General features: G+C 45.0%; 1 protein-coding gene across 1 annotated transcript in view; it reads left to right on the forward strand.

Annotated features, from left to right (window-relative positions):
- The window catches only part of MYT1 (myelin transcription factor 1), a 67,288-nt gene that overhangs the window by 21,581 nt on the left and 27,502 nt on the right, over positions 1–18,205 (forward strand). Inside the window, exons 10-14 of the mRNA XM_075011622.1 lie at positions 1,566–1,690; positions 2,913–3,182; positions 6,432–6,586; positions 12,631–12,693; positions 12,871–12,939. Coding sequence (XP_074867723.1) covers positions 1,566–1,690; positions 2,913–3,182; positions 6,432–6,586; positions 12,631–12,693; positions 12,871–12,939 — 682 coding nt within the window. The remainder of the gene's footprint in view (positions 1–1,565; positions 1,691–2,912; positions 3,183–6,431; positions 6,587–12,630; positions 12,694–12,870; positions 12,940–18,205) is intronic.

Consider the following 18,205-nt stretch of genomic DNA (forward strand, 5'->3'; position numbering starts at 1 on the left):
TTCCAGGCCTTTCGCAGGCAAAACTGTCACTGAAGTTAATGGGAAAGGGCAAAGGAAAACTGACCTAGAACTTCAGCATCTAGCCTGAAAATTTGCCCATCCTGCAGCTGCATCCATGTGAGAAGATCCCTCCATCTTCATTGCGACATGCACTTACAAGGTGCACTATGTGGATGACGGAGTCCTTACACAAGCATCGGTTTACAAGCCTGGGGCCATGATTTATACTGCCTTAATTCTGAGAGAGTGAATCTCCTCACAACTCGCGAGCTTCAATGGGAGCCATGGGTACTCATCACCTTGCAGGCTCAGACCCCAGGTTTGGAACAGTGTATAATAATGTACACAACAGTGTAGGTCTGGTCAATATGAAAGAAGATTTAACACAACTGTCAGAATAGCTGTATTTCACCGGTGTCGTCATCGGAAAGCCACATGTGGTAGCTCTGAGTGTTGTGGTTTTCCTGTTAAAATGTGATTTTCCCCCCCCTCGTAACAAATGTGTGTATCTCTGTATAATGACATGATATACGAGTGCGGAGAATGCAAAGGCAAAAAGCTATTGTTTCCCCTTTGAAGCCCTCTGGATAGAACGGGAGTTTGATTTTAATGAAGAGGGCTACATTATTTTGGGAATTCGATGCTGCATTCGGTCAATGTGGGAGCCTTTCACCTTCGCTCGCTTGGATGTGAGTTCCTTACTGTTAGCACTTTCAGTTCCAGGAGCACTAAGTTCACGGACAGGTTTATAATAAGTAAACGTTACCATTTCAGTACTGGTTGCAACTCCCAAATCCAACGTTCTCTTGTCTGGCAACATCTGTGGTCTGACAGGACCACAGATCTTCTGGGACCAGAAAGTCCTGGGGCTCGGAGGGGGAGGAGCCAGCCAGACCAGTGTCAGGAGCCCGGGGCAGGGCAGTCACAGCTGGCCTGGCAGCAAGGGAGGGGGGCACCAGCAGCCAGGGTGAATGAGCCAGGGAGCTGTAGCAGGAGAGCCTTGCCCTAGGCCAAAAGAGGCCAGGGCTGACTGGGTGGGAAGCTGCAGCTGGGTCTGGACAGAAACCCCCAGGCTGGGGTGTGGCAGCTTGTGGTGGCTCATTCACAGAGCCAGGCAGGAAGCCTCAGCCCCAGAAATCCGCAGCCTGTGCTGGGTGGAAAGCCCTGGCTTTGGGAAGCCACAGCTAGGGCCAGAAGCAGGAAGCTGGAGAGCCTGCAGCAGGAGGGAGAGAGGGAGTCAGGGAGCCATAGGCAGCTGCGGGGAGGGGACCCCAGGAGCAGAAGCTGGAAGTGCTAGCAGGGGGCAGAACTGACTACCCCAGTCCAGCAAAATCCATTGTCCAGGACTGCTCAGGTCCTGAGGATGTTGGACCAGGGAGACTGAACCTGTGTGTATATGCACTGAAAGCGGTGACGTTGGATTGATTTGCCTGTGACACTCCTGTGTAAGTTATACATCAGACCTGTATTGTTCCCTTTTTCAGCTAAACCTTTTCCAAAGGCCTCTTCCCCCAGCCACAGCCCTTCCAGTAGTTATGTGAAGAGCACTTCATCTTCTTCTACAGGCTTCGACTACTCTCATGATGCCGAAGCTGCACACATGGCTGCCACGGCCATCTTAAATCTCTCCACCCGCTGCTGGGAAATGCCAGAAAATCTCAGTACCAAGCAGCAGGATTTTCCCAGCAAGGTGAGCTTGGTGGCCGGGAAATGCAGGGAGCTGAATTTAAAATCCATAGCAGCAAAGAGAACAATGTGAATGGGACGCTGTCTTCCGATGGTTTAAGGGCAAAGTACTTAAAACCAGAGCTGGATGAAAATCAGAATTTCTGGCCTGAGGGAAATGTTGGTATTTTCACACCCATTTGCATCCTTAGTCAGGGACCAAATGTCAAAACTTGATGCAGAACAAAAAGACTCTGAAAAGTTTTGGTTTCCAAAATGGCAGAGACCCTGGTGCATGATGGGAGATGTAGTTCTAGTCAGGAAGCCTGGCCAATGTGGGGTAAAAAGGTGCATGAAGCATCTGCACTACAGATCCAATGAGGCCCCACATCGGCTCAGGTGAATGCAGGTTATTATTTAATTGTCCCTCAATTAAATGCTTCATTTAGATTTTTCCTAATATAAAGTCTTTTTGGGGGCGACGGGGAGGGAGAGGGAGTGGTTGGGGGGAGGGGCTCAAATAGGAAAATATCAAATTTTAAGACGTCACATTTTCGATGGAAAATACATTTGGACAGAAAATTCCTGGCCAGCTCTACTTGAAACCTAAAGGGCACTGGTACTATTGGACTTCACAAGCACCTGCTACTGCAGGGAGCTGCGCGTTTCCTCAGTAGAAATGCCTGCTCATACCTGAAGCAACAAAAGGTACTTAGTGCCATTAAAAGGCACTTAGCACCATTCAGGCTCAGGCCTAAACCTAAAAATTGGGAGGAATGCACCAGCACACTAAAGTAACGAGTGCCTGTGCTGAGAGCCGTGACCATTTGTGCTGGACTTTGTACGTCTGTCTCTTGTTACGTATGTCCTGTTTTGAAGAAGACATCCTTGACTGTTCATTTGGAAAACAACCCAGTAGCTGCAACGGTGTCTGTAGAGCTTAGTGTGGAGACATGTGACTATACAAAGTACTTTTCTGAGACAAGCATGCCTTCCAAACAGCTGTTGCATTTGCTGTTGGTGGCTGGAATATATTGACATTGGGCATTTCTGAATGCATTGCTGAGAGGAAAGCCCATTCTGCTCCATTCCATCCCACTGACTGCCAGGGTTAGAAGAAACAGGGTGGGCATACTAGTACCACCTACTCTATATTGCTTTAGGCCTCTGGCTGCCCTGTACAGCAAAGATACAGTCAGGAAGCTGCTTGCCATTACTCATTTTGAATGTTGTCCCCAATCTTTCAGTCTATGGACATTGAGGTGGATGAAAATGGGACTCTGGACTTGAGCATGAACAAGCATCGCAAGCGGGAGACCACCTTCCCCAGCAGCAGCAGCTGCAGCAGCAGTCCCAGTATGAAGTCCCCCGACGTGTCCCAACGCCAAAATAGCACGAGTGCCACTAGCAGCACCATGACCTCACCCCAGTCCAGCCAGACCTCCCGTCAGGATGAATGGGATGGCCCTATTGACTATACCAAACCAAATCGTCAGCGGGAAGAGGAGCCAGAGGAGGTAAGCAGTGATGGGACCTTGTACTTGGGTCCCTCTTCCACTGAGAAGCAGAGAGTATCATGTTCCCACTCTAAAAACCGGTGACTCTTCACTTCCTTGGACACTTTAGTCAGGAGGGAGTGGGACATCAGTGGGAGCAGAGTTAAGCCAGTGATAAGTACTTTGGACAATCCCAAGCATGCTGTACTGCATTTAATTTTACCTTCTTTCTCTCTCTGCTGTGCTGATCCTCTTTCACTATCTCTGTGTTCACTTCTCACTGTGCTCACTCCACTCCCCAATTCGCATTCTGGTTTTATCAGTTGTTTTCTTCCTCTCTGCACCTTTTCTCCCTGAGTCTCCTTAGTAGAATGCAAATGTGACAGGAGACTCATTCAAATTTTAAACCCTCTGGCCCAGGTCCTCATGTCCAATCAGCTTGCACCTAGCACAGGACACAGGAGCCGTGTCTACACGTGCACGCTACTTCGAAGTAGCGGCACTAACATCGAAATAGCGCCCGTCACGGCGACACGCGCCGGGCGCTATTTCGAAGTTAACTTCGACGTTAGGCGGCGAGACGTCGAAGTCGCTAACCCCATGAGGGGATAGGAATAGCGCCCTACTTCGACATTCAACGTCGAAGTAGGGACCGTGTAGTCGTTGCGCGTCCCGCAATTTCGAAATAGCGGGGTCCGCCATGGCGGCCATCAGCTGAGGGGTTGAGAGATGCTCTCTCTCCAGCCCCTGCGGGGCTCTATGGTCACCGTGGGCAGCAGCCCTTAGCCCAGGGCTTCTGGCTGCTGCTGTGGCAGCTGGGGATCCATGCTGCAGGCACAGGGTCTGCAACCAGTTGTCGGCTCTGTGGATCTTGTGTTGTTTAGTGCAACTGTGCCTGGGAGGGGCCCTTTAAGGGAGCGGCTTGCTGTTGAGTCTGCCTTGTGACCCTGTCTGCAGCTGTGCCTGGCACCCTTATTTCGATGTGTGCTATTTTGGCGTGTAGACGTTCCCTCGCAGCGCCTATTTCGATGTGGTGCCGCGCAGCGTCGAAGTTGAACATCGACGTTGCCAGCCCTGGAGGACGTGTAGACGTTATTCATCGAAATAGCCTATTTCGATGTTGCTACATCGAAATAAGCTATTTCGATGTTGGCTTCACGTGTAGACGTAGCCAGGGTGATGAGAACCACGTTAAGACATCTTTTTTCCACCCTGCTTCTAGGGTTGGATGGGGGCTGACTCAGCCATCCCACATAATTTACAGCAACCTAACAGCTGCTCTAAATTATACATTCTGGAGTAATTCCATAGGGATGGGTCCCACAGACAGGGAGCACCACAGTTCAGCATGCTCAGGCTATGGGCCTTTGTATGCCAGGCTGAACAGGAATCCCCCTGTGCAGTAGGTGGTATACAGCTGTTTATGCCTGCATTCCGTCCCCTGGGAATTCTGCTACCTCACATTAGGACAGCTCTCCTTATTCATGTCGCTGAAGTGGTGGGGAGGGGAGAAGGCTGGACTCTGACTCTCAACCACAGAATCCATAAAATACCAGAATTGGAAGGGACTTAGAGAGGTGATAGCATTCATCCCCCTGCCCTCACAGCAGGACCAAGCACCATCTAGGTCATCCCTGACAGATGTTATCTAACCTGTTCTTAAGTATCTCCAATGATGGAGCTTCCACAGCCTCCCTAGGCAATTTATTCCAGTTCTTAACCACCCTGACGGTTAGGAAGTTTTTCTAATGTCCAACATAACCTCCCTTGCTGTAATTTAAGCCCATTGCTGCTGTTCCTAGCCTCAGAGGTTAAGGAGAATAATTTATCCCCCTCCTACGTGTAACAGCCTTTTAGGAACTTGAAAGCTGTTACCATGTCCCATCTCAGCCTTCTCTTTTCCAAACGAAACAAACCCAATTCTTTAAATCATCCTTCATAGGTCATGTTTTCTAGATCTTTAATTGTTTGTGTTGCTTTTCTCTGGACCTTCTCCAATTTCTGCACATCTTTCTTCAAAAGTCGTGCCCAGAACAAGACACAGTACTCCAGCTGAGGCCCATTCAGCACGGAGCAGAGCAAAAGAATTACTTCTCGTGTCTTGCTTACACCACTCCTGTTAATGCATCCCATAATCGTATTTGCTTTTTTTGTTGCAATAGTAACACACTGTTGTCTCATATTTAGCTGGTGGTCCCCTATGGCTCAAGATACCTTTCTGCATTACTCCTTCCTAGACAGTCACTTCCCATTTTGCATGTGTGGAACTGTTTTTTCCTTCCTAAGTGGAATATTTTGCATTTGTCCTTACTGAGCTTCATCCTATTTGCCTCTGACCATTCCTCTAGTTTGTCCAGACCCTTTTGAATTAGAACTCTATCCTCCAAATCACTTGCAACCCCTCCCAGCTACGTATCATCTGCAAAGATTTTATGCACACTTTCTCTGCCATTATCTAAATTGTTTATGAAGATATTGAACACAACCAGTCTCAAAACTGATTCTGGCAGAATTCCACATGTTTTTCTCTTCCAGCATGACTGAAACATTGATAACTACTCTCTGGGAATGGTTATCCATCCACTCATGCATACGCCTTATATAGTAGCCTCATCTATGTTGCATTTCCCTAGTTTATTGATAAGAAGGTCAAGTGGGCTGTATCAAATGCTTTCTTAAAGTCTAGGTTTACCACAATGTGCAAGTGACTGCAAAGTCCAGCAAAATGAGTTTTCCCACTCCTGACTGAGAAGGTTGCATGGTGAATTAATGAGCCAAGTGGATGGGATAAATAATCTTTTACTTTTTGTTAAAGCATAAACCCAATGGCCTCATTTTGATCTCAGTGCAAGCAGGGCAAATCAGCAGTGACTCCAGCTGAAATTGCATGAGTGAACACCCAGTGGGAGTAAGACCAGAACCAGGCCCCAGATGTTTAGAATTCCAGACAGGAAAGGTGATGCAGGGGGTAGGGTGCTAGCCTGCATTTTGGGTCACCTAGGGTCAATTCCTGGCTCCACCACAGACTTGCTTTGTGACCGGCTACTTAGCGTTCCTTTGTCTCCATTTCCCTTTTGAAAAAGGGAAATAATAGTTCTGCCCTGCCCCAAGAGTTGTTGGAAGAAGAAATAATACTAAAGGCGGTGAGGCATTCAGATGATGGGGGCTGCAAGGCCTAAAATGGGTAGATGAACTCTTTTGATCCCCCAGAGCTGCCATGTTCACAGCATGTGGGTCAGTAAAGATACTATTCCCGCTGGTTTCTTACAGTCAGAGCCTGCAGCCCATTCTTTTGCCTCCTCTGAAGCAGATGAGCAGGAGGTGTCAGAGGAGAACTTTGAAGAACGGAAATACCCAGGGGAAGTTACCTTAACCAACTTCAAGCTTAAATTCCTTCCCAAGGACATCAAGAAAGAGCTACTCACGTAAGTCCTGACTCTTTGATGGTGGAGACAATGTGGCATGTATAGACTGCTCAGGCGAGGTAGAAAGGGTGGGCAAGTGGGAATGAGTTTATTTAAATAAAAAACAACAACAACTAAACAGTTCAGCATTGTTTTAAACTGTGATGGTCTTATTTAATCCAAACACTTCAAACCAAAAGCTTCAAGAGAGATCTCAGCCTCTGATTATTTCTAATTATCAAGATGAAGTGTTATCCCAGATGGTCTTCGCAGAACTACATTATGATTAAAGGATCTCCTTGAAATCTTTTTAAGTGGAGGATTCATAAAAGTGCCTGTAAAAAGTGTTTCTGAGAGCACATTCCCTAGATCTTTCCTCCTAAAAATTAATACTTGTGAGGTGATGGAGGGAAAGAGTTTGCCCAATTCCCAACCTCCTTGTGCATGAGATGCCAAACTATTCTCTCAAGACAATAGTGGCCAAGGGATACTAGCATGTGGTGCTCAGAATCCAGTACAGGTTGAACCTCTCTAATTTGGCACCGTAGGGACTTGACCAGTGCGGGATGAGAGAATTTTCTGGACCATGGGAGGTCAATATTGTCTAGCACATTACCAACACTCCCACTGTCTTTAGCAGACATTTAGGGGTAAATTAGAGCTAAATAACAATGCAGAACACTGAGACCCAGGACTGGTGGCTATAAGCAACCTTTATGAGACCACAGAAAACTTGGCCACACCCATGATAAACAGTCATTTGGCTAAATAAAATCATGCTGGATTAGGATGTTCCTGGATGAGAGAGTTCCAGATTAGAGGGGTTCAACCTGTACTATTATGCCCATATCTGGGAAGGCAGGTACGTAGCCAGTCTTGCAGCCATCTCAGCTAGTGGAACAGCATTTTCTAGTAATGCAGAGCAGGGAGTACAGTCCCCCAAAAGAAAGCTATGAAAAGCCCAGCAATGTATATTATTGAACCAACCCAACTGTACATTGTTGTGCTGTATGATACACTTAAGAGGGCCCTGAACCAAACCCTGGACACAACCTGTGGGAGGTTTGGATCCAGAACTTCCCACTCCTTGTGGTAAGATAAAGAATCCTGGATCCAGATAACTCACGTGACCAAAAGGCAGAATTCAGATCCTGACCCAGTGTTTGCTGCTTGAACCCACCTCAAATCAAAGAAATGCTGGAGTAAACTATTCAGGTGCAAGGTCTGGCAGGCTGATCCCCAAAGTATACCTGTCAATGGAGCTATTCTTCCTAGGACTATTTCCCCAGTAACGTTGACCTTTCTACATATAAGAGGGGAAGCTCTCAGCAAGCCTTCGTTTTGCTGACCTCTTTGGCTAAGTCTACACGAGAAGCCTGTCTACGCAAGTCACTGTCAGAAGGGATTTCCTGGCAAAACTTCTGTTGACAGATTGTGTCGTAAAAGCAGACTGAAAGAGCAGTCCACTCTATCAACAGAGAGCAGCCAGACTGCCCGGCCCTCTCTCAACAGAACAGCAGACCAGGAACTCAGCAAACAAGGCCGCATGGTGAACCAGAAGCCCTGTCTGTCGACAAAAGGGCCCTGGCACGTCTACGCAGCTCTTTTGTCAACAGAACGCCATCGAGAGGCGTTGTACCTGAATGGGGAGACATATAACACTGTCAACGTATCTGCTGGGTTTTGGCGACAAACTGCATTTCGCATGTGGATGCTCTTCAGTTTTTCCCAACAAAAGCCCAGTTTTGCTGGGAAAAGCCTCTCGTGCAGACGTAGCCTAACATTATTTAGATATGCCAGTGGGAGGTTTGAAGAGGACTGTGTGATGCTGAGAGGAAAGGGGATATGTGGAAGTCCCAGGTGAACAGAGGAAGAGGAGAAAGAACTCTTCCTTCATGTGGAGGGCACATGAGTCAAAGCTGTAAATGTTTTTCCACAAATGGGGGACTGTTTTAGGGCACTGAATCACCCTGGAAAGGAATCTCCCTAATGTTCTAGGCAGCTCTACGCTTCTTTTCCACACCAGGCATGCAAGTCCTCTTTGATCCTTCCACTGCCATCTTGAACTACAATGCACTGTATGCAGCCCGTTCATGAGTAAACTCACTTGTCATGTAGAGTTGAGTTTCCATATCCGCGTTTCAGAGGGGTAGCTGTGTCAGTCTGCAGCTTCACAAAAATCAAGCAGTCTTGTGGTATCTTAGAGACTAAAATTTTATTTATTAGGCAATGAGCTTTTGTGGGTAAGACCCAGTTCATCAGCTTCTGGAGCAGAAATGAGCAAACTGGGCAAATATAGAGCAGAGGGCGGGGAAGAGAAAAGAAGGATGGAGAAAAGAAGAAAAAAAGAGAGAGAGAAAAACATAGGATGGGGGAGAGTCACCTATCATTAAGAGGGCCTCTGGAAAGACCAAATTAAGTTAAGTGGGATGGCTGCCATTCCTTCAAATACCCCATTCCCCACTTTGATAATTCTCTGCTTTATATCTACCATTTGCTTATTTCTGTTCTAGAATCTGAAGTGGGGCTTACCTAGGAAAGCTCATTACCCACTAAATAAAATAGTTAATCTTTAAGGTGCTACAGGACTTATTGTTTTCACGTCCACAATGTGTCTGCATCATCTCAAGCTGCTGGTGACCAGTGTCTGGGAAAGCATCACCCACTTCTGTCTTGTATGGGAAGGGAGACCATAAACAAGACTCTAATGCCACAAGGCAATGTATATGGTTAGTTGAACATCTGCAAGTTAATGGTAGTTCCAGTGATTATGTTTTTTGTTACTGTGAGAGGGATTTAGGGTTGATATATTTTTCCTTTCTGTCTCTTGGTGTGAGTAACTTTTGCATGTGCCCCTTGTCCCATAATGCAGAGGGAGTGGAGGCACCAACAACAGAGGGTATAAAACAAGTTGTTTTGTGGGGCATCAGAAACAAGAGTCCCAGGACCATCTTCATGGACAAACTATGAGGTAGTTGTCCTGCCCTAGTACCAAGAATCTCTCCAATTCCTGTGCACGGTGTATTGCTGTGGGTCGCTGCTTTGTGTTTTCAGAGTATGGCCCTTTTCTTGCCCCTAACTCATTCTTGGTATTTTTACTCTCTGCCACCCTCAAAGTGGCCATGTTTTACCGGTCTCTGACCGCACCCTGTCACAATTGCTTTGTGCATCTACCATGGTTACTTCAGGCTGATGCAAGACATTCCCTCCCTGGAAGGATTGGTGACCACTATCTTTGCGGGACTCCTCTATTCCCTTCATCTTTGGCAGTTTGGGGATAGGACTAGGGTGACCATCTGTCACGTATTAGGCAGGATGGTCCTGTATTTGGAACACCAAAAAGGCATCCTGACTTATTTTTTAAAAAGGATGAATTGTCCCAGATTTGGACCCTTCCACGCTGATCTTTTCCGGTGGCAGTTGCTGTTTCCTTGGGGGTCCTAGGGAGCACTGGCGGCTGCTGCTTCCCCAGGGTGGACCAGTGGCTGCCACTTCCCGGGGAAGGCAGGAGGTTGCCACCTCCTTCCCAGCTTCCCGGGGCTTCTCCCCATCCATATCTCCCTGTCCCATATTTGGGACAAGGAGATATGGTCGCCCTACATCTAACACTACAAATAAGCCAGTCAGCTTGTCTTTATATTGAGGGCTGTACCGCGACTGGACAGGTTGTATGATGGAAGAGCTGGGAAGGACGCCGTATTACTGCATGGTCCAAGGCAGACACGATGCCTGTGGCACTGCTGTGGGGATTCGCTGAGAAGCAGGTCTTAGAGGTTCACTTGTGCTCCCCCATCGGTGGCCTGGAGGCTGGTGAGCTTTTCCAGCTGCCAGGGAAGGAAAGAAAACTCCATGCCCAAGTCCTGCAGAAGTCCCTTTCCCTCAGGACACTTTATATTGTTTACCACAGTAGTCAGACAACGGAACAAAAGAACTCCACTGAAATCACCAGCTGTAATGCCCAAAGGCCTCAAAAAGTCATGACCTTCCCCTGTGATACCCTGGACTCAGCTGTTTCTTCCTTATATACTCCCTCCAAGCATGTGACAGGCAGGGATCCCTCGACCCTTTCCAAGTTGCTGCATTTACTTGTCACATGGCTTCATTCCACTAGCCACTGCGGAAGTGGGATTGGGTTATGTCCAGGTAATGGCCTATTTTGCATATTGACCGCTGCTAGTGGCACACTAGGTTTATCATCATTGGTCCTTGTGCAGCATAAGGGATAGAGGAAGATGACTCCCTAGAATCCCCACCCTACCCTCCAAACTCCTGTCGAGGGAACCGCAACCACAACCCAGAGTATTTCATAAGCACTAGTTCCCAGATACAGTCTTAAACCTAGGAATCCCTATTTAAAGATAGTTTGGCTACACTGCATAGTAAGCCCCACCATATGCAAATGTAGCTGTTTAATCCCTTACAGCATTGTGGATTTCCTGAAGATCACAAACACACTACACCCATCGCATTAGTTAGGAGATTCATTGGGAAGCAGTGGGGAGGTAGAAATAGAGAACATAAAGCCAGGATAAACTATCTGTGTGCAGAATGGCCGGCTCCAAGTTTTCAAGAATTGTGAATGAACCCCAGACACCATGAGATTTATTTTAAACTGGGGTCTTTTAGGCCTCGTCTACACTAGCCCCCTCCTTTCAGAAGGGGCAGGATAATGAGGGATTTCGGCAGATGCTAATGAGGGGCTGCCATGAATATGCAGTGCCTCCTTAGCATAACGGCGGCCGCGCGTGATTTGAAAGTGCTGCTTTCGAAACACACATTGCCCATGTAGATGGGGGGGCCTTTCGAAAGGACCCCCTGATTTTGAAAGACCCTTCTTCCCACTTGGTTTTGGAAAGAAGGGGCTTTAGATGTCTGGGGGGGGGGGTTCTTCTGAAAGGTCCCTGTCTACATGGGTGGTGTGTGTTTTGAAAGTGGCACTTTCGAATTGTGTGTGGCCACCATTATGCTAATGAGGTGCTGCATATTCACAGAAGAGCCTCATTAGCTTCTGCCGAAATCCCTCATTACCATGCCCCTTCTGAAAGGAGAGGGCTAGTGTAGACGTGGCCTTAGTGTCAGAGGGGTAGCTGTATTAGTCTCTAGCTTCACAACTGACAAGCAGTCCTGTGGAACAATAGAGCTTAACAAATTTGTTTGATCTTTTTTGGTAAAACTTTTGTGCGTAAAACCCACTTCCTCTTCCACTTCTTTATCTACAAAAGCTCATGACCTAATAAGTTGCTAAGGTGCCAGAGAAGTGCTTGTCATTTGGGATCTTTAAATTTGCCTTCAGGTGATAAACATTTAGGATTCATGTTTTCAAGCTTCTCTCTGCAGCCTTGAGTGCTAGAAAGCAAGCAAGCTGCAATAACTAGATAGCCACCTGTCAGGAATGGTCTAATTATTTAATTTAGCTCTGCTTTGTGTGCAGGAGTCTGGACTAGATGACCTATTGAGGTCCCTTCCAGTCTTACACTGCTTTAAATATAATTGTATGAAAGCTGAAATTCACAGATTTGCCTCATTCCAGCAGCTGGGGTTTCTAACCAAATGTCACAAGACTGTGATAAAAGCCGTGAGAACTGGCAATACTGAGTCTGTACAGTTGGTTTTCCATTTACAATGACATATGGTCTGCTTTTGTTCCTCCTTTTAAAAATAACAACAAAAAAGGAATCCAAGCAAACCACCTTTGTACTCATTCTTCATATTTTGCCACAAATTCCTTCAAAGATGGAAACATGCCGGGGGCTCTTGGGAATGAAAGGAAAGAGAGCAGGCCAAAAAGGGCGAATTTGGTTTATTTGTACAGATTTCTCCTGGCTGCTAATATGCTAAGTAAATACCAAGGCCAATCCTAAGATGTGCTAACAAAATCCAGAACACACACCAGAATTTCACCTACCCAAAGAGACATGGCCCTTTCTTCTTTTTTTTCCTTTTTTCTTTTTTCTTTTTTTAATTTTTCAACCAAAAATGCTGCTTCCCTGTTTTTCACCCATGCATGAATCGTTCAATGAATTCGTTTCTTTTGGGCACTTACACTTTTTATTATTTTTGTTCAGTTGCCCTACCCCAGGCTGTGATGGCAGTGGACACATCACGGGAAACTATGCCTCTCACCGCAGGTTTGTTGACCTTCTGTTTCAGGTTCTGACTCTTTAGAGTAATGTTTGTTTGTTTGTTTGTTTGTTTTAATCGTGTGGATGGTTTGGTTCTGTTTCTTTCTCCCCTTCCTTCGCCCTTCCCTTCTTTTCCCTAATTTATTTTGGGCTTATCCAGATATTCCATCTCTTCTCTTTCAGCCTTTCTGGTTGTCCTCTTGCTGACAAGAGCCTCAGAAACCTCATGGCTGCCCACTCTGCTGACCTCAAGTATGTTTGCGCTCAACTCAAATCTCCTCCTCCATCTCCTTGTGCTATAATCTTGCTTTCACCCTACCCCTCATCTTTAAAAAACCCAATCAAAATCTGCCTGCATGGATCTCCAGTGTGTGAGCCAAACATCTTCCTGTGGCTTGGGGAGGAGGAAGAAAAGTTAAGATGGGATTTTGATTTAGGACTTGCACTCCTAGGTGCTATGGTAATACAAATAATAACTTAGAATGATATTCTTAAGATAAGAGCATCAATGCTCAGAAAGTCTCATTATGAAAGATAAAGGTTCATGAAGATGATCAGATGCATGATTTTTAACCCTGGGCAGATTTTTGTTGGCTGCAGTAGATATGTGCTGTTTTCTTTTCACTTGGTCTTTCCTTCTGAGCTCCTATATCTTTGTAACATTATTGTGTTTATCCTAAAATATTTTATGTAGTGCCATGGATTAATACAAATCCAGAAAAAGGCACATTCCTTAGTAATGTCCTGTACAGAATTGCTGTGGGTAAAATACTTGTTACCCATCATTATTAGAAGAAGCTAGTTTTTTGCAAGCAACCGGACACCCACACATAACTCAGGTTGTTGTTCATTATCAAATGGGTCATATTTCCATTTCTTGCAGTGAGAATTTGATTTGAGAGAGGCAGAGCAGAAGCACAATCATTCATTGGGCCAGATTCTCAGCTGCTGCAAGTAGGCCCAGTTCCATCAATGTCCATTCACTGGTCCAAAGCATTCCGCTAGAATTAAGATTTGCACTGTTTCTGGTTATGATCCTGAAGCCAGGAATCCATATTTGAAATCTGCGTACAATTCTACTCTGCAATGGTTCCACCCTCCCCAAATCCTTGTTTGCCTTGATGGAGCTAACCTGAGGCTATGTCTACACTAGGCAAAGTAAGTCAACTGCAGATATGCAATTCTAGCTACAGGAATTGTGTACCTAGAATTGATGTATCTGTGTTCGGCTTACTTGGCTGTCCCTACTGAAGAAGATCTATGGGAGAGTTTCTCTGGTGGACTTTCCTTACTCCTCATGCCTTGCAAGGAATCTGGGGTCAACTGTGATGCCTGAGAGGTCAATTTTGCACATCCCTAGCAAGTGGGTCAATCTTCCGGGCTAGTGGAAACTCAGTCTGAGTTGCAAAGGCTGAGGTTCTGGCTGATAATCTTTAGCAGGGATCCTAAAGCTTGCAGAGAGTTCACCGTAGCTTCCCTCCTCTACAGAAAATTTAGGTCAAACCTCTAGATTTTTTTTTCAAATGTGGCAGGATACTTAATATCCCTCCCAAAACAATGGGAAACAAAGTGTTGTGAATCATGTTCCCTGTACATATTAGATGGAGCCATTTGTTTTCTTGTTGGCCAGTTTTTCACTTTGCATTGAGCAAAGCTTTCAGTGGAGTATTTGGTGGCTATTATAATTATTATTAATTGAATTTGTATTACAGTAGCAAACGGATGCCTCAGCTGAGAGTGGGATCTCATTGTTCTGGGCTTTGCTCAGGCTCTCAACTAAAGATGGTCTCTGCCCAGCAGACCTTACCATCTAAATAGACAAGACTGATTGGAGGAGGCAAACGAAAGAATGGGCAAATCAAAGCAGAACCACTACCTCCCAATAGACATGGGAGAATAAGTCCATCTGTGGCTTTTAGCCAGGATAGGCAGGAACAGTGTCCCTAGCCTCTATCAGGGCTGGAAACAGGCTTGATGATAACCCGTTCTGTTCATTCCTCTAGGACACCTGGCATTGTCTACTGTCAGAAGACAAGATACTGGGCTAGATGAATTGCTTGTCTGACCCAGTATGGCTACTTTTATGTTTGATGCATTAGCACCTGCAAATTGGGCAACTGCATATAAGCAGCTATTTTATCCACAAATACATAAACACTTGCATTTGTGTAACTGCCAATAGGAAGACTTGAACCTGGGACCTTTAGAGCTTAGTGCAGGAGCTTCTACAGCTTGAGTTGAAAACCATCTGGTTCTTGGGTAAGGCTGTAGAGGAGAATCAGGCTTTGTCTACGCTAGACATAGAAGTTGACCGCAGATACACAATTTTAGCTCTGCCAATTACATAGCTAAAATTGATTTATCTGTGATTGACTTCCATGTCTGTCTACACCAGGGAAGGTTGATGGGAGCATTTCTCCCTTCAACCTTCCTTATCCCTTGCCTGTCGTGAGGAGCACACGGGTCGGCTTTGACCCCCGAGAGCATCATTTCCCACATGCGTGAAATCAAACACTGGACGATTGACCCTGAGTGGGTCAATCTTCTCCGGTAGTGTAGCGGTGGGCTCATTCTTTCTTTGTGTAAGTGACCTAGGTACCACTACATAGAAGAGTGAAACACACCCAGTTGGTTGTGGATTACACTTGCAAATAATTTTATAGTGCTGCTTGATGCTTACATGTTAAAAATGAAAGGTATTACAACACAGGGGTTCCTTCTGTTCCAGGCTGGTGTAATTCTTTTCTCTTTGCATTTTAACTCATGTCTGCACAGAGTTAGGGCCTCTTCTAGATGTGCCAAGTTAAAAATAGGGACGTGGCTTTTAACTGCACTGAACTACTTTGGGCCAAGAATGCTTAATGAAGGGACAGGAGGGGAAAATGGTAAATAGTTTAGTCAAAAGCCTAGATACTGTCCCACCTAATTAGGGGTGTTAGGTACGTACAACTGTACCTGCGTTACTATCCTGGTATTAAAACTCTTCCATCCCCTTCAGACACAGACCACCTCCCCTTCCCCACCCCGACCATATTCTAATATTACCCTTTATAGCAAGGCCACCTTTAAAAAAACGGCACTACTGGGTCAGAACAAAGATCTATCCAGCCCAGTGTGCTGTCCACCGAGAGTGGCCAATATCAGGTGCCACAGAAGGAGAGAACTGAACAGGTAATGATCTCTCTCCTGCCATCCATCTCCAGCCTCTGTCAAACAGAGGCTCGGGACACCATTCCTTACCCATCTTGGCCAATAGCCATTAATGGACCTAACCTCCATGAATTTATATAGCTCTTTTTAAACCCTGCTATAGTCCTAGCCTTCACAGCCTCTTCTGGCAAGGAGTTCCAGAGGCTGACTCTTCACTAAATAAAGAAGAGCTTCCTTTTATTTGTTTTAAACCTTCTGTGTATTAATTTCAGTTGGTGTCCCCTAGTTCTTATATTATGGGACCAAGTAAATAATTTTCCTTGTTCACTACCTGCACACCACTCCTAATTTTATATACCTCCATCATATCCCCTTTAGTCTCTTCTTTTCTAAGCTGAAAGTCCTAGTATTTTCCTTCTCAAGGTAGAGAGGGGTAAAAACAGTTTGGATAAAATAAGAACTGAGCTGAAACATTGAACTAAGTCAAATTCAGACCTTTTCTGAGTCTTGCAAAGGTTTTGTTTGTTCTTTTACATACGTGTCTCTGTCTGGACAGTTGTCTCCAACGTTTGCCTCTGACCTTTTTGATTCTGAGTAGTTTGGAAGTGGAACTATCCATGTAAAATAGTGGGGAAGAATGACTCTCACAGAAGTATTGGGCATTTCAATCAGTTAATGTTCGTACACCATCATGGAGATGAAAAATACAGTCTCTAATGAAGAGTCTTAGGTAAAATACAGATTTTTTTTAAAAAATACTCCAAGGTTTCTTTATTTCAGCAATATTCCTTCATTCATTATGGCTATGTCAACACTAGCTCAAAACTTCAACATGGCCATGCAAATGGACATTTCGAAGTTTACTAATGAAGCACTGAACTACATATTCAGCTCCTCATTAGAATGCCGGCAGCCGCGGTACTTCGAAATTGACGCAGCTTGTCCAGACAGGGCTCCTTTTCGAAAGGACCTTGGCAACTTCGAAATCCCCTTATTCCTAACAGCAGGTAGGAATAGGGGGATTTCGAAGTTGCCAGGGTCCTTTTGAAAAGGAGCCCTTCTGGACGAGCTGTGTCAGTTTCAAAGTGCCGTGGCTGCCAGCATTCTGATGAGGTGCTGAATATGAGTTTCAGTGCTTCATTAGTAAACTTCGAAATGGCCATTTGCACGGCCATTTCAAAGTTTTGGGCTAGTGTAGACACAGCCTTTATAATAGCCCAAAGAAGAACCACTAGATGTTTTTCACCTCTACTAAGAAGCATTACATTGTGTTAGCAACCTTGACCATATTTGCTGTGGATCAGCAAAAAGGTGCTGATTGAAGGTGTTTCTGAAATAATTGATTCAGAAAATTTTTTCGTAAACAGACACCCTAAGTTGACATTTTTCACTTGAACACGTTAATGTTCTGATGCTAACATCTGCCTGTGATACAAACCAGAAGAATCCTGGTTAGTACTAAATTTCCAACCCTTATACTATTATTTCACTGTGCTTCTGTGTTGGCTTAGCACACTTATAAAGGGGGGAAATAAATAGATTCCAAAGATATTACTGATATTATAGTGTCACCTTTTTCACAATTCTAGCTAAAGGTTTGTCAGCCCCATTATAAATTCTATTTCAGAGGTTAATATCTCAGATATACAAAATTAGCTGCAGGCCAAAACATCCAATACAAGATTTCTGCCAGGGATGATTTCTTTTGACGATAATTAAAAATAAAAACCAAATAATTTTCTTCACCTCTTTTAAGATACTGAAAGGGAAGAAGGAATTAGAAGTCAGTGATACGTATCTAAAAATACCCTAGAACTACAAAGGAATAGCTCTACATTCAGATTTTAAAAGGCTTAAGATCCTGGAGTCCTGTAGCCTCCAAGGCCTATATTTTGAAAGTTGCCTGAAGGATTTAGGCTTGCAAATCCCAAATAACAGCTGGTTGAAAAAGGTCACATTTTGAAAGTTTCTGATTAAAAACAGGGATAAAATTTGCACATAAAGTTTTTCTGTTTTCCAACCAGCTCTAGTCCAAATGTTCTGGGCACCCAGAGCAAAGGTATGGAAAAAAGTATTCCCACTATTTCTTTTCGGACCATGCAGCTTTAATCACAGCAGAATCTATGCTGACTCCAGAATGTCAGGAAGCAAGTGATGTACATCACAGTAAAAGGCAAAAATTGAATTGCTGACTGTGTGAGATGTGACTATATACTTGTGTCCATGGTAGATTGGGCTCAGGGGCCACATACATATTTGAACATTATTTGATATGTACATTTTAGAGATGTTTAAATAACTGGACATATGGGGATGAATTCTAGTTCCCAGGAAGCTAAAAGTAAAACTACAATTAGCCTCAGTCTCA

This window comes from Carettochelys insculpta, chromosome 17 (assembly GCF_033958435.1).
Source record: "Carettochelys insculpta isolate YL-2023 chromosome 17, ASM3395843v1, whole genome shotgun sequence".
NCBI classification, from domain to species: domain Eukaryota; kingdom Metazoa; phylum Chordata; order Testudines; family Carettochelyidae; genus Carettochelys; species Carettochelys insculpta.